General features: G+C 37.9%; 2 protein-coding genes across 5 annotated transcripts in view; both read left to right on the top strand.

Annotated features, from left to right (window-relative positions):
* Positions 1-400: 400 nt before the first annotated feature.
* On the top strand, positions 401-12,349 carry paxbp1 (PAX3 and PAX7 binding protein 1). The gene is made up of 18 exons (XM_047379083.1): positions 401-828; positions 1,009-1,131; positions 2,412-2,612; positions 2,864-3,085; positions 3,181-3,281; positions 4,129-4,352; positions 4,569-4,758; positions 6,208-6,331; positions 6,886-6,988; positions 7,712-7,827; positions 7,922-8,121; positions 8,222-8,369; positions 8,463-8,584; positions 8,695-8,771; positions 8,860-8,926; positions 10,417-10,563; positions 11,384-11,538; positions 11,712-12,349. Exons 1-18 carry the CDS (start codon positions 537-539, stop codon positions 11,827-11,829), a joined length of 2,730 nt encoding a protein of 909 aa, XP_047235039.1. The 5' UTR covers positions 401-536; the 3' UTR covers positions 11,830-12,349.
* Positions 12,350-14,497: 2,148 nt separating this feature from the next.
* slc7a1a (solute carrier family 7 member 1a) overlaps positions 14,498-21,821 on the top strand; it is a 29,909-nt gene continuing 22,585 nt past the window's right edge. For 2 of the 4 annotated variants that reach the window (XM_047379093.1, XM_047379089.1), the window contains exon 1: positions 14,498-14,694. The gene's annotated coding sequence lies outside the window, so the exon portion shown is untranslated. Of the gene's footprint in view, positions 14,695-16,662; positions 16,709-21,821 lie in introns of all 4 variants that reach the window. The other 2 variants (XM_047379091.1, XM_047379092.1) reach the window with 2 other exon arrangements.

Raw genomic sequence — 21,821 nt, 5'->3', positions numbered from 1 at the left:
TTTATAGAAAGGATATGAAGGGCTGTTTTCCGTCATATGTAACTTTTAGTGAAACGGACTTAAAAAAAATATCTTGCCTCTATTCCAAAACTTAATTTAAACAACCAGAAACTTGGAAAAACAATAGCACTTCTTGAAAATTTTAATTTGATCTCATAAGCAGATCCTTTTACTATATTGTTCGCTTTTATTTTTCCGTATTTAGTAGTGGTAACATCCCCCATTGTATATGTACCTGGATTTTCTTTTGCACTACTGTAAGATTGTTAGGAATGAATAATATAAAAAGATAAAAATAAATGAAGGGGTGTTTATTTTTGAGCGTCGTTCCAATTCACACTCCTTACCGGTTGATGGTGGTAATGCACCAAATTGTTGTTTGCAAACCGTCAAATAAAACCTAAGAAGAAGAACGATAAAGCACCTAGACAGAAAATGGCTGCCACGCTGTGTGGTTTTGATATCTCTGTTTTCTAAGCTTTGTTTGTGTTGTCCTGTATTGCGTTATATACTGTTCTCCTTGAAGAATAGACATAATGTTCAAAAAGGCGAAAAGAGCAAACTTGCGGCGGAGGAATGACTCCGACGAGGATGAGCCGGAGGAAAGCAAGCCGCTGTCTCTGGCGCCCACATCATTCGGGCCTGTGGTGGAAATCCCGTTCATAGAGACTAGCCCACCACCGAGCAGCGAGGAGAAAAGTTACAGTAACGGCTTTCTGGCAAACCTAAACAACGTAAGACCCGTGAAGAAGGAAAAGAAGAGCAAAGAGGTTGCAGCGGTAGCTCCTCCCACTAAGGCCAGTTTGCTCAGTTTCGACGATGAAGAAGGTAACAATGCTAACGTAGCTAACCGGTTCACCTTAGCTAAGGAAACGATGTCAACCATAAAGCAAATGGTTACTACACAAAAAGCTAGACTGCGCAGCTACATATAAGTATTACTTTTCTAGCATGGGAATTGTTCCTGTGAACTGTGCTCATCTCTTGTCTGTCTGGTTATGCAAACAGAGGGATCCGAGGTGTTCCGAGTGAAGAAGCCCAACCACAGCAAGAAGATCGTCAAGCAGCTGAAGAAGGAATACAAGGAGGATTTGGAGAAATCTGGAAATGTCCATCAGGAAACCAAGTCAGGTGAGATCCCCTGTCATTTATTTGCAGCGACATCATCAGATCATATATCAGGTATGTAGTCATAACAAAATGACTACATATAGAGTGAGTCAGTATCTGAATGGCAGAAGGATTGATACTTGCCTTATCTGGGTTGGACAACTAATTAGACTGTTCAAAGCATTTAATATGGTACGGAAATATTGTATGTTTTGGGACCAGTTTGAAAAATGCAAACTCTTATTGTAAAGGTTATTAGATTACTTGTGAGGCTAAGTAAGAGGTACTCAGACATTTGTGAATACGTCTGTAAATAAAGTAATGTCCCGCACTCCAGGCTTCCCATCAGTTTGCCTTTTCACCAATTTGTGCCCCCATTTTATCCCATGTACCAAACTAAATCACATAATTTAGTCTAATTGTATGTTATTTTCTAAGGTACTTTATATAACACAGTATTTCTATTGATTGTTGTTTTGACTCCCTTACAAACCAGTTCACTCGTATGAAATATGAGTTTCTGACCTCGTCCAAAAAAACAAAGATATGTGAGACTTTTGCTGGCAGATTGCCCCATTTCCAAGTCTTGGTCAAGTCTTACCAAATCTGCAAGAAAACAAACTGGCAGCAAGACAAAATTACTATCACCCATATGTTATTGTTATTCAATCGTTTGTTAATAAGTATTAGGTTTGTTAATAAGTCATTCTGCACACAAGGTAAGAAGTGTGTAGTTTTGGGTTAAAAAAATCACAAATGTTGAGAATGTTATAATGCAAAAACAAAACAAATTTAATCGCACAGACTTGATTGATTTCTGTAAGCCTGCTGAGGTCCCTGCTGCAGTGTGTGCACACCTCGTCAAGAACTACAGGAAACGTCTGATATCTGTAATTGCAAACAAAGGTTTCTGTACCAAATATTAAGTTTTGTTTTTCTGATTTGTCAGATACTTATGTCATGCAATAAAATGCAAATTAATTGTATCAAAATCGCACAATGGGATTTTTTCTTGGGGATTTTTGTTTTATATTTCGTCACTCACATTTAAAAATTAAAACATGCTTTACAAGTGGGAAACCCTGCAAAATTGGTAGTGTATCAAATACTTATTCTCCCCACTGTATATCCAGCCTCAGTCGAATACCAAACATTTGACACTCTAGATAGTCTCTGCTTTTATGTATCATTTAAATATCCAGTTAAATATGCAGGTTAGGAAATCTGACATGTTGCCACAGTAATAATTATGGTGCACTTTTTTTTTTTAAACTGACCATTTTTTGTTTGTGTTTCATCAGATGCTCAACCTCAGGCTGTGTTCACCGTGAAAGAGGAGGTTATCAGCAGAGCGAGCAGTGAACAAGGGGAGGAGGAGATGGAGGTGGAGAGTGCAGATGAAAAGGACGAGGAAGCAAAAGCCCAAGGCGGTCAACTGTCCAAGGGCAGGAACATAGGGGCATCATTCAACACACTGTCCTCTCTCACCACCCTGAAGCCAGGTACCGTTCCTGTTTAGAAACATTCACTGCAAAAATCTTTTTTCCAGAGTTTGTTCTGTGCTCTTTGGTTTAGCTGATTTTTCATGGAGTTAGCTGACATATCTTTAAGTAAATTTTCCAGCTAATCTAAGGGCTAATAATTTAACCCATTTTAGGATTTTTCTGACGTTCTTAATTCCTGAAAAACGTTTTTATATTTCACGTATAGAAGTGCACTAACGCTTACATGAAAACCTGTGATTCTACTTAAGGAGAGATTCCCGATGCAGCGTTCATCCACGCTGCCAGGAAGCGCCGGCAGCTAGCAAGAGAGCTCGGTGGGGAAGCCCCTCTGATGGAGGCTGAGCCATCCAAGAACCGTCTGACACGAGAAGACAGAGATGGCAGCGATGATGAAGATGAGGACGAGAAGAGGATCCGCTTTAGTGGAGTCAAGAACAAAAGTCAGAGGCAGAAGATAGCTGAGGAGATAGGTACTGCCCTGAAGCGTTGAATTAATTTTACACATTGACTATATTATACTGTTCTTCTATCCGCTGACATGAATGTCCTCTTCGAATATGCACAGGTATTGAGGGTAGCGACGATGAAGCACTGGATACAGGTCATGATGAGGAAGTGAGCCGCTGGGAGCAGGAACAGATTAGAAAAGGAATCAGCATACCTCAGGTAAGCTACATATTTAACACGCTGTGAAGTATTCTGACTTCTTTCACCGTTATGAAACTGCCCGATACAAATTCTCATTTTGTCGTGTTGCAAACACAGGAGGTTGTTGAGTTTACTCAGTAAAATGGTTATTAATAAAAAATTTAAATGTGTCAGTTTCTGCCTTTATCTTGTGAAATATTTATTTTGAAATTCGATAGCTGATCTAAAGGAACATTCTATTAAAAAACATAACCCCTGGTTTTAGAAATTTTTGGCAGGAATTAGTGTTTTATTTTTATAATTTATGCTTTTCTGAAGAATGTTCATACACAGCCTTAAGTATGCAAAAATTTAGAAATGTCTAAAACTTTCTATCCTTTCCTACTAACTTTTCTACTTTCCTCCTTATTTACTTTTTTATTATGTTCTTATTTTTTACCTTATTTAATTGTCTTAATTCCTTCCTTGCTTCCTTCTTTTCTTCCTTCACTCTTTCTGCTTCCTTCTCTCCTTTCTTTTTTCATTCTTACTACCTCCTTTCCTTCATACTCTCTTTATTTGATCTTTTCCTTTTGTCTTTCCCATTCTCCTTCTTTTTTCCTTTTCCCTTAATTTATTTTTTTCCTTTTTAATTTCCTTCCTTCCGTACTTGACCTTCTTTCCCTCTCCATCTTTCCTTCCTCCTTTTCGCTTTCTTTTCTTTTGTTTCTTTCCTTGTTTGGTTCCTCAATAGAAATATCTGCACTAAATTCATACTGAACATTTGTGTTCATACTTGAGCCGTCTGATCCGCCAGACTGTAGTTTTCAAAATCATTTATGGGCCAAAAAGTATTAATCAGGTTTTGCTTCTTTTTGTTCATCAGGTTCAAAGCAGTCAGCCAGAGGACAGCACAGTCTACTACCAGAACAGCTATGAGACTCAGCCCTACAGCTCTTCCTATAGTATGCCTTTCACCTACAGTACAGTGGATCCACAGCCAGGGAAGATATCTGGCTTGTGTGACAACAGCTCTGTTCACTATGGGGCCCCAATTTGTGATCTAACCCCGGTATCCATTGATCTGGTAAAGAAACGCCTGCGGGATAGGTAGGTTCTGCGGTAATTTGCTACGTCTATTATAAGTGCTCACCTGACCTGCTGCCATGGTCCTGAGGACCCAGCAAATCTATCTACACACATCTAATAGCCAAATGGCAAAATATGGCTCCACCTTTTGATATCTTAGATTGGTCTCTTTTTGGTTGTCTCCTTCCCCATCTAACTCACCCTTACTGATTTTACCTGTATTTCATGTGTCTATAGGCTTGTCCAAATGCATGCAGGACTCAACGCGAATATGAAACGCTACGAACAGATCAGAGAAGATCTAGCAGCCTCTGAGAGCAGCATCCAGCAGCTTGAGGGCTCCTCCAATGATAATGCAGATCGATATAAATTCTTGCAAGAGATGCGAGGGTATGTTGGAGACTTGCTTGAGTGTTTCAGTGAAAAGGTAAGGGAGAATTTATCTGCAGTCTGATAAGCTGCTTGCTGTTTTGTGTCTGTAATCTGGGAACTTTATGTGAACTTTAAACCTATACAGTCTAATAAAATAAAGTGAATTGTAATCCACTTATAACTCTTTGTATATTTTAAAGATGTCTGTTGAACGGATTTATGTGGTTTTCAGCTTATCTGGCCCTGACTGGGGACTGTCCAGTCAGCAACTCAAAAATTCAATCTTTTTCCGATCTTTTACTGCGCCGTATAGTCATACTTCAGAGCCAGGTGCATTGGCAGCAACACTTCATTGCAGATCTTGTTACTGAGTGAAGCAGATTCAAAGTTAGTAGGGTGTTGAACAATGAAGTCAGAGGTCGTCTAAAGTTGTAAGAAGCCTTTTAAAATTAATCTGTATTTTCTACTCTTCAAAACATATTTGTTGTTTATTTAGGCTGCAAGAGAGCAAAGCTTTTAGCAGATAACAGCAAAGCTGTAAGGAATACAACTGTATTACTCTATTTGAACCTTATGAGATATTAATTAATTTTACAATTTTAAAACCTGCCTGATTTGGTAAGTTTGGCTGCCTTTTAAAATCTTAGAGTAGGAGTCTGTATTTTCTGGGAAATACAGACAGAGACTGCAGTTTTATTAATGTTAGTCGTACTAATGGCTAAATTAAGATGACAAAGACAGTTAATATTTTAAGTTTGTAAACATTTACTCTTTATTTAAATGACAGTAAAACCCCGTTTTACAGCAACTGCTCTCTACCACACCATGGTGTCGTCCCTGCTTATAATGTGAAATTTTACTGGTCGCTCACGGTATGAAGGTTGGGGGGGAAATATTTTGAACGCTGTTTTTACATCTTTATGTATTAAAGCTCTCAAAGAGAATTTACCCAAATTCGGGATTGACATTCAATTCCAATTCAATTCAAAAATACTTTATTGATCCCCGAGGGGAAATTAGAAGGAGCTCAAACCAGAGAACAGTAATCTGCTACAGAGTCCCTATTGGTTCATCTCTGATATATTTACAACTACATGCATGTCCAGACAGAATAATTCAACCTTGATCTTGCAGCACCAGATTTCAAGCCATAGTGCTCAGAGGATTTTGATATATCGAGCAGAAACCATGTTCTGTTTTATTTTACTATTGAGATCTTTTCATCCAGTATATAATGTTGTAACTGAATGGTATGCTGTGTGTATTTGGTAAAAACTTTTACCCTCTTCTGCTTTTCTCTCAACTATAGTTAACAACATTTGAGCTTAAACTAAATGGATTTCAGACAAAATAATTAGAGTTTTTACCAGATACCGGGAATAATTTGTTTTCAGCAGTGTTTTGTTTATTATGTTGCTTTTAAATTGTCCAGGAAAGACGCCCCTGTGACTCGGAGTCCCACTTTTGTTGGGTCAGAGGTCACAGAAGGCATCATATCTTTCAGGTGCCTGCTGTCCTGGAGCTGGAGGCTGCCATGCACCAGTTACTAAGGCAACGGGCCGCACGGCTTGTCCAGAGAAGACAGGATGATATTAAAGATGAATCGTCGGAGTTTGCAAGCCTTTCAAGTCAGTCCATCTTGAAGGTTTTTATAATTTATTTGAAACGGCCTCATTAGTTCTCTGTATCTGAGGGCACGTGTGTGTGTGTGTATGTATATACACTCTTATTCCATGTTGCACCTATTACAGTACCCTTGGGATAACGATTAAAGTGAAGTGGCTGCCTATTTGTGTGATTGAGCATGTGTGAGAATGGCCCAAGTAATGAGCAACCAAATAAAGATGTCCGAAAAACCTTGGTTTCTGACCAACAGGTTAACATTTTTTACTGTAACATGTCTGAAGTTACAGCACGGTAAGTTATAAGAAATAAGTATTGTTTATAGATTGATCATACTGCTGCTTATGCTGAAAGAATCTGAAGTTTCACATGTTTTAACTTGCTTTGTAACTTAAAATGACCAAATTAATATTTTTATCATGTTTTATCCCGCTCTAAATTTAGTTTATTTTGTTGTTATGCTTAGATCCCAAAATAGAAAAAACAAAGTTAAAGTTTTTTTTTTCTCCTATTCGGTTCGGGCTTTAACGCCTGTTTTTTTTTTTGTTTGTTTTTTCAGATAAAGCGGTCATGGCGCCCAGTCTGGACTCTTTTGGTCGAGACCGTGCCACATACCAAGAGCACAGTCGGCAGAGGAGGATAGCTGAACGCGAAGCACGAAGGTTAGGAAGATTTATTTCTCCAACTGCTTTGATTGTGCCTCCAGAGGATGAGAAATGGGTTTCTTATGGGTTGAAGCAGGTTTTAACTCGAATCCCCAGAGATTGCAATACTCCCTTAAACCACCAGAGGGGGGAGGAGGATAAGAATGAGGAAGAATCAGACTATTTTAAAGACTGCAATTTGCTTTTCCTTTCTTCTTTTTTTTCAGCTGTTCTATAAATTTCTGGTAAAATGAGAATTTGAATTGCAGAAAAAAATTTGAATCCACATGAAAAAAATGTATTGCAAAATTGCTTCTGGCTCAATGATTTATCTTGTCACTATCTTCAGAAAGATTAACAGTTTTGCAACATTGACAGTATTTCAACAGCATTTAGAGTAAACCAACTAAGACACGGCATTTGCCAGAAAAGAGAAGGTCATTAATTCTATCCAGTCCAAATCCAACTCAGGGATGTTCTGGACACTTTATTCTTTCACTATGGATCATGTTTCCAGTGATATGTTATGTTACAAATATCCTATAGCTGAACATATGTTAAAGGAAAAAAAAGTCATAAAGTGTGAGCCATTGGAAATCCATTTAAGAAGGTTAAATAGTGGTGAAAACTCTCAAAGGTCAAATTGACTCTAAATGTTGTGACTTTAAGAGAAGCGTTTTTGGTGTTGTTTTTTGAACGGACCTTTAATAAGATAGTCTGTGTGTTTGTGGCTGGACCCAGAACTCGACGGCGACAAGCAAGAGAGCAGAATGGGAAAAGGGCTGAGCATAAAGAAGGTCTGTCGTCTGATGATGAGGAAACCTCTACAGACATCACCAGTTTCAACATGGAGAAAGGTACATCTTTAAATTGCTACAAAACTGTGTGGAAAATAAGTTATTTTAGAAAATGTTAAGAAAATCCATCTCCCTCACGTTTTGTCCCATCCAGATCGTATCAGAGCGGAAAGTAAAAAGGCATTTGAGGATGTGGTGGAGGACTTTCATTCCCTTGACTGCATCAAATCCCGTTTTGAGGTGTGGAGAAAGGAATATCCGGACTGCTACCGAGACGCTTACATCAGCCTCTGTTTACCCAAGGTCTTTAACCCTTTAGTTCGTCTGCAGCTAATCACGTGGAACCCTCTAGAGGTAAAGAAAAAATTTTTCCGCCCCCAAATGGCATTTTTCAGATTGAAAATAAACAGAGTGCTCAAGTCTGAGCTCGGATTAAATTTCTTTTTTTTTGTAGGAGCCATGTGGAAACTTTGAGTACATGCTGTGGTTTGAGTCGCTTCTGTTTTATGGATTCGAGGAGCACAGAATGCTTCAAAAAGAAGACGGGGATATTGGTTTGCTGCCTGCTATTGTAGAGAAGGTTCTTCTGTCCAAACTGTCAGGTAGGGAATCCTGTGCAGCTGCACTGGATACTTAAAATGATTTGCTTGAGATGAACAAATACAAAATATTGTCATGCGTTGTGTTCGTTGTAGTGCTGGCAGAGCAAGTGTGGGACCCACTGTCCAGCAGTCAGACAGCTAGGCTGGTGAGCTTCATCCGCAGACTCGCTGAAGGTTATCCAACTGTGCTGCATGGAGACAACCAGTACACACAGGTAGAACACGCTTTCACTGATTTGAATTATCTCCTCAATGCAAAATAAAATAAAAAAATCTGTGTTCAGTTTTATAAAATAGCTCTAATTAACTTATCTTTGTCTGTTAGGTGCTTTTGAAAACAATAGTCTTACGGACCAGACGAACTCTGGATGAGGATGTCTTCCTTCCACTTTACCCGAAAAAGTATGTGAGACAAATGCTAGAAATTGAAGCTTAGTTTTAAATCTAAGTGATCGAATCTTCATTAGAAACTCTGTTTTCTATTATTCAGTGTGATGGAGAACAAGAACAGCGGTGCCTACTTGTTCTACCAACGACAGTTCTGGTCCTGCATAAAGGTGTGTTGATGTTTGTTGGTACTTTTTATTCACTTTTTGTTTTCTTAAATTAAGCTGTCCAGTCAGTCCAATTCACGAGGTGACTGGTGAATATCTCCATTGATTAATGGATGAGAGACAGGGTACATAAAATCAGTATATCTAAAAACTAATAGTAAAATGATCTTTGGTTTGTTTTTGAGTTGCTGACAGAAAACCCACAGATAATAGCACACTGACTGCAGAAAAGGAGCGATTTCACCTTGACTTTACCCTCTCAAATAAGGGTTTTCAACTGAACCTGTAGTTCAAACTGGGTCTGAGTTAGACAATAAACAAAACACTGAAACTACCGTTTTTTGTTGGTTTTTTGAAAATCATAGCCAAGGTCAAATCAAATCACAGATAATGAGCTGTGCTTCATAGAATCTGTATTTTGTGGAAGATAATACAGTTCAGATTTGAAAAGGCACAGGATATGGATTTTGAAATGAAGAAAATGGGAAGAAGGCATATACTCTCAGCCTACCGGACGGGAGGGTTGTAATTATAACAAATATCTTGAATGGATCTTTTTGGCTCATCAAAGAAGACTAAGTAGATTTCATCCAGCCGCTGAAGTGGGCAGCCGGCGGTCCATTAATCTGTTTCAATGACCCTCTGTGGTTGTTTCTTTTCTGTCTTAGTGCAGCTGGCGTACCATGCTGTGCATCCTGTATGTCAGGACACTCGGTTACGCAGCGATGGAAGTTGAAGGAAGCTTGCTTTTTCTCAGCATCTTAATGAAGAAGAGGTGCTGCTGGGTTTTTTTTTATGATGTGGGTGGTGTTTGTAGTCCAGCTCAGGTCTTCCATCTTCTGAAATATGGAGTCTAAAGAACTTGAAATCTGTGACACACTTCCCCTCCTTTCAGTTGAGGAGCTTATCGCAATATCAGTGGGTGTAATTTTCAAGTGTTGTGAACATACATTTTACATATTAATGTAATATTTAGCCAGTTGGACAGAGTCTCACAGCAGCAAATGCTCATAAAGACACAAATGACATCACCCAAAATGCTAAAGGACACAAAGTGACGGAAGCACAGATAAGAAAGAGAGGAAAGGTAAAAATATATCACACCTAAAATTGTCATTGCAATATTCACCGATATTCCGCTAATGCAAGATTTTCTATTATCCTTCAACCCCGTCCGGAATGTTAGTAAAAGTGCCAGAAATTTAAGTCTGGAAAAGTATGGAGTTGTAAAAGCTTTTACTTAACAGACTGCAAAGTTTCTGAAAAAGCTCATAAAAATATAGTAAAACGCCATAAACTGAAATTACTAAAGTATCTGCGATAACTAGATAAAACGATGGTACTACAATTGTGCAGTACAAAGAGCTACTTGCATTTTCACTATTCAGAGAGGATGAACATTTTAAGAAATACTTTTTTATCTGCAATGCACAATTCTAGAACAATGAGATAGAGTCAATTCCTTGCTTTATTGGTGTCTCTTCTTTGCATAGCTGCTGGGCAACATCGTTCAGTGGGATGGCATCTTATCCTACTCCTGTCTGAGGGATCTGGCTTTGGACAGCACTGTTAACAGATACATCCTCTCTGCGCTACAGAGCACCGATATAGGAGAGGAGAATGTGCTGAAGTGCCAGAAGGTGAGCCATTCAGATGTAAAAGAATAAAGTTTGGGACCTGTTTTCTTTCAAAGTCTCTCAAAGTCTGTAGAGAGGAAGTAGCTGGTGTGCAGGTTCTTTGCAATGTTGTATAAACATGCATTAACAAAACCTAGATTCTGGGTACAAATCCTTTTTGCTGAAAATGTGACACAGCCTGTTTTGCTTTGACTGTTAACAAGGGAAATGTTTAGAGTTTTACATTCAAATCGGCGCTACAGAGCACTGTTTGCAAAACCAGCCACCTCAGAGACAGCTTGTTCCCCCTGGCTGTCTCTTAGATGAACACTTAATAGTCAAAGTGCCCAGATCCATAAAGCTGATTATGGTTCCATTTTGTGTGAAATATTTTTAGCAACATATTTAGTTTATACAGTACTACTTTATTAAATATATAAAAGTCTCAAAAATACTAGTGTCAAAAAGTATACATTGCATTGTTAATCCCCTTACCTTAATACACTCTGCTGTTTCAACCTTGGGTAAGGCCAAAAAATATAAGTATACAATTCTCATCTCAGATTTTGATCTTAAGACATTTGAAAATTTTAATTTGCATTCAGATTTTTATATATGGGCAGTCTTAGGTTTATTTCTGACATTTCTTAGTTTATGTGATAGTACATAATATACCCAAAATGTCAAAATAAAGAAAAGAGCACAAAAACATGTTTTTCTCATAAGTATGATTTTTTTTTTTTTTAAGATTTGTTTTTACTAATATTAAATGCTCTTCACACCAATCAGGTAGCGAACTTTTTTTGTTTGTGATGATTGCAATGATTTGTTGTTCTCCTCTCAGGTGGTGGAGTGTCTGCCGGCACATTGGTTCTCTGGGCTGAAAGGCCAGCAGACCTTGCCTCAGTTGGAGCCTCTGTGTCGCTACCTCACACACCTGGCTAACACACTCCACCGCAGCAGCGTTGGGGGGTCCGATGTCGAGCGCCGCACCGCTAAGTAAGAAAGTCTATGTTGTTCTCTAGATGATACTGAAGATAGTTTGTCTCAATTTGGATAGCATTTAGGCAATCATGGTTGTTTTACCTAATTAACGTATTAAAATGTAGTCACTTTATTGGGCTTTGCATATCTCCTAATATATATTTCAAACATCCCATATCTACTACCAGGGAGCAAATAAGAGAAGTGGTGAAGATGTTGGGACGCATGAATGCTCTGGACCACATCATCGCCATTGCAGAAGAGCATGGCGTCAAAGACATCAAGCAGCTAATGGAAGTGAAATAATGGAAAACGACCAGAGACTATTTTACCTCTACCTTTGTTCCGTTCTGCACATTTGAAGCCAGTGAAGGAGGAATCTTGGAAAACGTGCATTTTCATCCATGAATTAAAACTCAGCACTTGTTACAGTCACAAGATTAGAGGACTCTTGTAAATATTGTGAATAATGTATAGTATAGTGTTCTCGAACGCCTATGTGCACAAAACTGAAATAAAATCCAGTGTTGCTTAACTTAGAAAGTACACATTGGGGAAAAAAAATTATTAGGAGTAAAAATGTGTCATCTTGATTACATTTTTGAAAATATTCTATGTGAACTCTTAACCCCACCAATTAGGCTTTTGACTGCTAACATTTGTCATTTGTTCTGATTGTTAAAAGGTAGAAGTTACTCAAATTCAGCAACTTCTTGTTTTTTACCCCAGCCTAAACCATAAGTAGCTCCATCACATCCAAAATGCTCTGAAAGCTTGTAAGCTATGTTTTAATTGTTTTTGCCTGTGAATAAAACATACATTGTAATGACTGCTGTCTTCCTGCCCTGAAGGGAAAAAAAATTCCATTCAAGATGTCCCTACTTATTTAGGTTGGTTATAAATAGAGATATATTTCAAGCACTTATATCCGGTCATTTGAGTCAATATGGCTAATCTCTTTAGGCTATGCATTCTAGCTTTTCGTAGCTTTGGTCAAAATTAAACCTTGCGAAGGGTTTTTGAATGGAAGTAATTAAGAAATTTAGATTGAGCCAATTTTGTGAGTTTTGAATATCAAAGAACAGCCAATTAATCCAAAAATGACCATGTAAAAAAATTTAATGACAAGGAATAAGTATTGACAACACAGAAATGTATCACTGGAAAAAATGTTTTTGGTAACCATTACTTGAAACATCTTTATGAAGAAGCTTGTCACATGCATTGCTTTGGGGTGATTTTGACCCATTCTTTCACTCAAACTCTTCACATCTTGAACGTTCTGGTGATATTTTCTATGCTCCGATCTTTAGTTCTTTCCATAGACACTTAAAGGGAAACAAGTCAGGTGGTTGATTTGGCCCCTCTAGCAGTTGTACTGTCTCTAAAGTAAGGCTGTGTGTTTGGGACTATTGTCTTTTTTAGAAATCCACACTTCTTACATCGTCAGATTCTTCTCAAGGATATCCTCGTTAATTTCTCCCTTCATCCTTCCATCATGTAAAGTCTTCCGGTACCATAGGCTGTAAGACAGCCCACAGCACGACTGCGAACTTCACATTCAGAATGGTGATTTTGGGGTGATGTGCAGAACCATTCTTTCTGCAAACATGGTGTGTACAATGAAATCCAAAGACTTCAGTTTTGGCATCCTTTGATTAAACTATATTCTAGTATTTAACTGGCTTTTTGAAATATATATGTTGCAACGTATAAATTTGTCTTTTTTGTCTAGAGGTAGTTGTGGTTAAGTACATTATTGTTTTCCTGGAGAAAAGTGGACCTGCTATTTCAAGGTCTTTTTAGTGCTCCTTATTCTTTTGACTTCTGTCAGAAATCTTAGAAGGAACAACCTGGCCTGGCAGGTTGAAATTATGTTTTTACCAACCGCACTCACTGTAACATTCAGAAGTTAGGAAATTAGGTGTTAACCATTGCCATTAGTATGTTTTGCAACAGTAGGACTTTTGTAAAGTTTGCTTTTTCCAATTCCGCCACTGTGTGCAATACTTTGCTAAATAAAAACATTTTTATAGGTTTTCAGTTAATATCAGGCTAGCTGATATTGATTTGCACACAGCAGCAGGAATGCTTTCTTAATACCAAGCTGTTTTCTAGGCTTTCTTTGCCACATCATTTTCATCATGTGCTCAATACTTATTCCATGGATGATTCCAGTTTTTCACCTATAACTTCATTTTTAGACTAATTTGCTTTCTGCCCTTTTATGTGCGGGGATTACTTTGGTTGTTGCTGATATCTGGTGTGAACTTAATGTCAGTGTACCTATTAGATATATTTAAACTGAGAAAATCATTTACATGTTCAATACTTTTTACCTACTGTATTGCTTTGGGCCACTGACCAATCCAGTCCTAGAATGCTGTTATCCCAGCTTCTTGTACGCCTGTTTTTACCATACTTTTCCCTTCCACTTAACTTTCCATTCATTTGCTCACTTTGTAAGCAGCCAGCATCTTTGTAAGTAGCCAGCATCTTTAGCAAAGACCGTTTGTGGCTTACCCGAGGTTAACAGTGACCAAGTAAACAGTCGTCGCTGTGATTGTGTAGACCATGTAGAACATGGCCATTACAATTTGCTTTTTATATATTTCATGTAACATTTCATTTATTACTAAAATGTAAATAAATACCTAAAGTATGTCACTTTATATGTGTGATGAATCTCTATCTGAGTTAAGCTTTTTGCCCTGAATTACTGAAATAAACTTTTCAGTAATCGTCCAATTTATTGAAAACCACCTTATGCCGCTTGCTTTTTTCAATTCTTTTGTGTGCATTTATACTTTTATAGAGCAATCCAAATTTAGAATATGTTCAAAAGACTATTTTTAATGGATTTCGTTTAAGATTGTAAGAAACACTGGCGGAGTTGATCTCGGTCACTTACGGCAGTAATTGCTCAATATGAATACCAATAAACGGGCGGAGCTGCGGTATGGTTCCTCCATGAATCCCCTCCTCCATCTGAAAGCGCTTTTACTGAGCAGCTACTACCTAAACATCATAAAGTTCCTAACCACCTTTACGGAAACTTGTAATACTCTGAGCAGCGCGTCGCGACACTTTTTCTGGATTCCACAGACTTCTGGAAACTCGTATGTCGGAGCTTTTCCTTACGGAAAGACGGGGATTTGGCACTACTCAAGTGTAAATAAATCTTCTTGTATTCCCTGTTAAATGTTTTCTTTTTTTTTTAAAGCTGTGCACTGAGGTAAAATATTTTTATAATGATTGAGTTTAGGGTTCGTCCCTATAGCTTAAAGTAGGTAGCACATGCTTGTGTCTTTTTTTATTTCAGGTTTTTTTGGGGGGGGGTGTTTGTAAATGTGCTTCCAGAGGAGGACTTCCACAGCGAAGTTACATAATGTACTAAATCCTCAAGCACCACTTGCATTAATACTTACCGCTGATCTTTCATGCACTTTCCACAAACACGATGCGCATGTTATGTTAAGACTGTCTGGAGCTACAGTAGATGCGCAGTGATTATGAGATTTAAATAGGGTTGCAACTGTGCTGTGATTTTTATTATTATAATTTTTTTTATGCTGTTGTGGGGAGAGATTTGAATCGCGATGTGCGAACTGAACGGCGGTGTGCTATGAATGCAGCTTGTAGAGTGAGAGCAACAAGTGGTCTCCAAGCAGACATTGCTTTCAAAAACCAATGCAGTTTAGAGAGATTTGGTGTGACACAATCAAGTGAATGCATCAAGAAATACACGCTTTTCAGCCTTTCACTGTTGAAAGAAATTGTTAGAATTTAACCTATTATTAATAATTGTGGCGCGTTGAGATTAAAATAATCTCTTTTTCAAAGGATACTTAACCAAAAGTGTAATTAGTGCCGTAGTTAGGTTATACATTCACATTTCTGCTTAGAAATGAAGTTTAACAGATAATGTTATGTTGATGAAATCTTTATAAAATGTTCAAATTCCCACAAATCTTTGAACTACACTTCCGAGACTAAATTAGTTTATTCTGTTTATGCTAACAGTGCACTATAAAAGAAGTACATTTTTACTCATATATTTTACATGTAAGTAAAATTCAGAGGTCGGTTATATTTTTTTCTGATGAAATCTTCATTGAATAACTGTGAACTTAAAAAAAAAAAAATTGCTTTATAGCCTATATGTCTCAGGCTGTCCCAATTAGACTACTGTATGGCTATCTCCTGCAGGAAGCGAGGAGAAGTTGACTACATAGGTCTACTGTCTTTAAGAAAAGCGCATCCTTTTAAAGAATGGAAAGGTGGGATCTGACCTTTTAGATCCTGAAAGCAACAGTTCAGATCAGCTTCACTCAGTCTAACTTTAGCTGGTCTTAAAGTAGGTCAGTAGTGGGCAAAGCAGCAGACTGCGCTTACGCAGAGAGGTCCTGTGCGAGTCTGCGGAAGCTTTCCAGGTTCTGTAAAATTCAGAGCTTCATATTTCATCTCTGCTGCAATGGTCCAGTGTGAGCTTGATAATACCAGTGTGAACTGGATATTGTGGCACAGGCACACGTTGTGTATTTGTTCTCATGAGTCACTGCAGGGAAAACAGAAATTCTGAGAAAGAATTAGATTTTCATTGCACCAAGACGTCCTCTGCCAGCCCTGTCAGTGTCACACAAACAAACAAATTCTGTGCCGACTAACAACATGTATACGTGATGATGACGTTGTCTCTCCTCTCAGCAAATATACATGTCCTCTGTAAAAATGAAAATGAGCCTATTTGCATCTGTTTGTTGACATTCTGTTATATCTGTTGGAGAAGCGAACAGTGGTAAAAGTCAAGCTTTTGTTTCCTGATAACATATGATTATTTCTCAAGGCTGTAAGATGGAAACAGTTGGGTTGTTATCAATTCAGAAGAAAGAATCCCATCTGTCCTTTTTTCTTTTGACTAGAAAACATTCAGTGGTTTTTGTTTAAAACATGGCAGCCAGCAAATTAAATAGCCTTTGGGTCATTGTATGTTTTCACTTAGTTGAGATATTCTAAGAATATACCTTTGTGTAGGAAACATTGTGGCCTGACACAGTTGTTTAATGTTATTGGTCATGCATTACTCATAGATTTAATCAATGGGGGTGGTGCAACTGATGACATTGTTTCTCCTGACAGCCTTTCAGACTGGTTGAATGAGCACACCTACCCACCTCAATTTTTGGTGAGTTACAGATCCTCACAGAGTAAAATTTCTTGACCTAGACTAAATGACATAATGTTTAAATGTTAATTAATGTGACACCACAATAGGACTTACAGTTGAAACCAGAAAAGAAATACATCACCTTTTTTCTCTCTCTGACATTATATCACATTAAACTATTCCTGTTTTAGACCAGTTCGAATTACCAAAAGTATTTCTCTTTCATTTATGCCGGAATAAAGATTTAGCTTTTTTACTTTTTTCAAACTTAAAACTTTACATACATTGCCATTTAAACTGAATGACATGGGTCAAATATTTTGGATATCCTTTCACAATCTCTTGAGATACACTACATTGCCACACGTATTTGTCTGTCTACTTTCACATGAACTTTGATGACATCCTATTTTTAATCTATAAGGTACCATTTGGTGATGCGCACTCACTATTGCCAGCAATAGCAACTTTAACTATTCTGTAAACATCTACAAGGTTTAAAGTGTGTTCATAGTTAGACGAGAAATCCAGAATTGCAGCATCTGCTCTAATTCATCCCAAAGGTGTTCAAGAAGGTCAGGACTCTGTGAAGGCCAGTCAAGTTTCTCGACACCAAACCTGATACACCTGCAGCCATGGAAGTGATTGGAACACCAGTATTCAATGATTTGGTGGTGTGATCCAGTATGTTTAGCAATATAGTGTATTTTTAAAGAATGTTCTCTGCTCATGATGCCACCTATTGTAGAAATTGCACTAGTCTGTTCTGCAGCAAAATACCCCCACGACAGGATGCTGTCAACCCTTTATCTCACCGTTGTGAAGTTGTTCTTAGGCTTTCAAGTTCCCCCTTTTTCCTTCAAATATAAAAATGTTCATTATGGCCAATCAGTTGTAGCTTCATCAGATCAAAGATCATGTCTCCAGAAGTTAAGTTCTTTGACCCTGGGGGGATTTTCAAACTTTGGAGTTATGGCTTTTGGAGTTATGGCTTCCTCCTTCATTCATTGACCCTTCAGTGGGGTCTCGGTACAGGAATTATTTCGCTGTAGATAAAAGCACCCTCTTAGTAGCTTTAGGCGACATTTTCACAATGTCTTTTGCTATTTTACTGGGGTTAATTTGCATATTTTGCAAAAAAACATCTTCACCTCTTGAACACAGCAGCCGTCTTCTTTTTGGACAGCTTTTTGGCTGGACAACGTTATATAGATGAACATGGCTCCTTCAGACATCAGGAAATTGTACCCAAGGATGATCCAGACTTCTGGAGGTCCACGATTCTTTTCTTTTTAACAAAATAAATAGCTATCTCTCTTAATCTTATGTCATTTAGCCATCAGAAATAATTTGGGTAATCCTAACTAACCTAAAACAGGAAAGGTTCCATTTAATATCAGATATTAAAAAAAAATATGAGTATTTTTTTAGTGTGTGAAAATCTGGTTTCAATTGTACTTTCTCAAAGGCAGGGAGATATGTTAGCTTTTAATACTGACATGTCTCCCAAGCAACACTGGGTACACGATACGATAGATTAAAACTACATTATAATTTGAACATAGCAAAAGTTTTCCAACTCCTTCAGCTTTTCCGCATTTTGTCAATTTACTGCTAAAAAACTCAATCTGTGCATCCTAGATTCTTGCAAGTTTATTGATTTTATTGAGTGATGTGCGAATTTGTCTTTATGACTTTTATGGGTTTAGATTGTTTGTTTTTATTGGTTTGTTTTATGCTGGGACAACACATTTTCCCTGGGGGAACAAAAAAGTTTCCGTCCGTTTGTCCATCTGTCAATTTATTTTGTTCTGACATTAGTTTTTACAAAAGAGAAAGACATGGTTAAATTAGTGCAAATATGTATGGTATCAATTTGGGCACTCTGACTGTTAAGTTTATCAGAGAGAGAGACTGGGCAAAGAAAACTTGGAATCGCACTGTGATGGTGTGTTTCTTGGGGACCAGTATGATGGTGGAGCATTTGAATCATAAGGGAACCTCACAAAGCTCCAGAGACTTGTTGAAGATATGAGTGAAGATGGTTGCCAATTGGTTAGTGCAGGCTGTCAGACATGAGGGGGCTGTCAGACATTGTCAGATCCTGGAGCTTTCTTGGTCTTCTGATGCTGAAAAAGCCTATTATACTTTCCTCAGAAATCTTAAATCCAGGCAGGGATGATGAGGGTGGTTGTTGCGTTTGATGTGAACCAGTTGGTCGGAGATGTGAATGGCTCATGTTAAAATCTTTAGGTTTATCTAGTCTAAAATAAAGGACGACAGCTCACAATAAATATGGTGGAGGATCTGAAATGCTGTGGGAATGGTAGAGAGATTTTAAAGAGAGGAATAGTTAAACACACCTCTCTCCGTATGCTCCAGTCTTGTAAAATGTTATAGGAGAAGACAGAATGTTGTCCTCTCTGTAAAATGGGGTATAGTAAATTATTAAACACAGCGGAGTCCAATAAGTGTGCCGGTGATTTTGTTAAAAAATATTTTTTAACTTATCATTTCTTCTACATGGATTAAATATACTCAATTAAAGGTTGTATTAAAAAAAATAAATAAAATGTTTGAGCCTGAGATTATGATACTGCAATAAAATATTTATTTTAAGTCTTTTTACACATCTACCTCAGAAGTGAAAGGTAAAGTAATGGTGAAAGTTTTTGTGTAATTTTGATTGTTAATCAGGTTTGAAAACTGTAAATACCATATTTGAATGCAGGTTATGCTAAGTAGTTTTGGACATGACTCTGTTTTAGCCATGACATAGCATTTCTGAGTGTGAAACTGTGCTAAATTCATGGTGCACTTTAATTGGTTCTTAGGGATCACACCCCCTCTCCTGATCAGTTACCCCCTCCCCCTGACTTTTCTGACATCTGATTTACAATATTCAAAGTATTTTGACACAAACAGTGGGTTTGGTGAATGCATCTGTGTGCATGCTTAAGACAAGGAGAGTAATGCATAACAGAGCACAAAATTGCAATTGATGCTTGCTTGTGTAATTTCCTATACTTCTGTTTAATCTCTGTAAATGTACATATTTTGTTGTTATAACTTTAGATTGAGTGAGCATGATAGTATTTGCACTTATATGCCCTAAAGCTTGTGTGGAGCAGCACTTGGAAAAGAAATGAGAAAGAATATTGCTGCCAAATTTGGATGAGTTGATAGGGTGACTGTAACTTTTTCACCATGCATGCTCGTCCTCGACTTCGGGCTGCTTGGAATAGCCAAGCCATGTGATTCTTCCATATTCTATTTTAGAGTCCTGCCTGTCTAACGGCTTACAGCAGTTGAAAAAAAAAGTTAGCATATACGCTTTCATGTACTTCACCTGTCATCATTCATTTAAAATCTTCCACACAGATAAACACTTAAAGTGTCACTGCTTTCAGGTAAGTGCAAAAGAGTTATTTTGATTTTAACATAATCCACACCAGGTGTTTTTTTTTCCATTGTTTGTTGTCCCATACGCTCAAGGTTGTTTCGATCGGTCATGATTTCCTCTGTTTAAGGTTACAGTTTTTTGTCCTGTCATTTATATTGACAGAAAACGTCAGAAGCATGGTAACTTATGTAGTCAGGTCAGCAAAGGGTGCCATGGTACATACACACGCGGACAAAATTGTTGGTACCCCTCGGTTAATGAAAGAAAAACCCACAATGGTCACAGAAATAACTTGAATCTGACAAATGTAATAATGAATAAATATTCTATGAAGATGAACAAATGAAAGTCAGATATTGCTTTTCAAACATGCTTCAACAGAATTATTTAAAAAAATAAACTCATGAAACAGGCCTAGACAAAAATGATGGTCCCCTTAACTTAATATTTTGTTGCACAACCTTTTGAGGCAATTCCGCAATCAAATGTTTCCTATAACTGTCAATGAGACTTCTGCACCTCTCAGCAGGTATTCTGGCCCACTCCTCATGAGCAAACTGCTCCAGTTGTCTCAGGTTTGAAGGTTGCCTTTTCCAGATGGCATGTTTCAGCTCCTTCCAAAGATGCTCAATAGGATTTAGGTCAGTGCTCATAGAAGGCCACTTCAGAATAGTCCAATGTTTTCCTCTTAGCAATTCCTGGGTGTTTTTAGCCGTGTGTTTTGGGTCATTATCCTGTTGCAAGACCGACCTGCGACTGAGACCAAGCTTTCTGACACTGGGCAGCACATTTCTCTCTAGAATGGCTTGATAGTCTTAAGATGTCATTATACTCCACACAGATTGAAGACAACCTGTGCCAGATGCAGCAAAGCAGCCCCAGAACATAACGGAGCCTCCTCCATGTTTCACAGCAGGCACAGTGTTCTTTTCTTCATATGCTTAATTTTTCCGTCTGCGAACATAGAGCTGATGTGCCTTGCATAAAAAGATACATTTTTGTCTCATCTGTCCATAGGACATTCTCCCAGGATCTTTATGGCTTGTCAACATGTAGTTTGGCAAATTCCAGTCTGGCTTTTTTATGATTTGTTTTCAACAACAATGATTCCTTGATCGTTTCCCATTAAGTTCACATTGCCTCAAACAACGTCGGATGGTGCAATCTGACACTGATGTTCCTTGAGCTTGAAGTTCACCTTTAATCTCTTTAGAAGTTCTTCTGGGCTCTTTTGTTACCGTTCTTATTATCCGTCTCTTTGTTTTGTCATCAATTTTCCTCCTGCATCCACACCCAGGGAGGTTGGCTACAGTCCCATGGATCTTACATTTCTGAATAATATGTGCAACTGTAGTCACAAGAACATGAAGCTGCTTGGAGATGGTCTTATAACATTTACCTTTAACATGCTTGTCTATAATTTTATTTCTAATCTCCTGAGACAACTCTTTCCTTCACTTCCTCTGGTCCATGTTGAGTGTGGTACACACCATGTCACCAAACAGCACAGTGACTACCTGTAACCCTATATATAGGCCCACTGACTGATTACAAGAATGTAGACACCTGTGATGCTAATTAATGGACACACCTTGATTTAACATGTCCCTTTGGTCACATTATTTTCAGGGGTACCATCATTTTTGTCCAGGCATGTTTCATGAGTATATTTTTTAAAATAATTCTGTTGAAGCATGTTTGAAAAGCAATGTCTGACTTTCATTTGTT

This window comes from Girardinichthys multiradiatus, chromosome 11, assembly GCF_021462225.1.
Source record: "Girardinichthys multiradiatus isolate DD_20200921_A chromosome 11, DD_fGirMul_XY1, whole genome shotgun sequence".
NCBI classification, from domain to species: Eukaryota; Metazoa; Chordata; class Actinopteri; order Cyprinodontiformes; family Goodeidae; genus Girardinichthys; species Girardinichthys multiradiatus.
Note: the sequence above shows the minus strand (reverse complement) of the source record. Positions and strands in the feature narration are given on the sequence as shown.

Bases quoted from the DNA above. Each gene is read 5' to 3' on its own strand.
- paxbp1 (XM_047379083.1), top strand. From the start codon at position 537: ATGTTCAAAAAGGCGAAAAGAGCAAACTTGCGGCGGAGGAATGACTCC. The intron at 1,132-2,411 runs GTGAGATCCCCT...GTGTTTCATCAG, and splicing joins CCATCAGGAAACCAAGTCAG to ATGCTCAACCTCAGGCTGTG. The intron at 8,927-10,416 runs GTGTGTTGATGT...TTCTTTGCATAG, and splicing joins AGTTCTGGTCCTGCATAAAG to CTGCTGGGCAACATCGTTCA.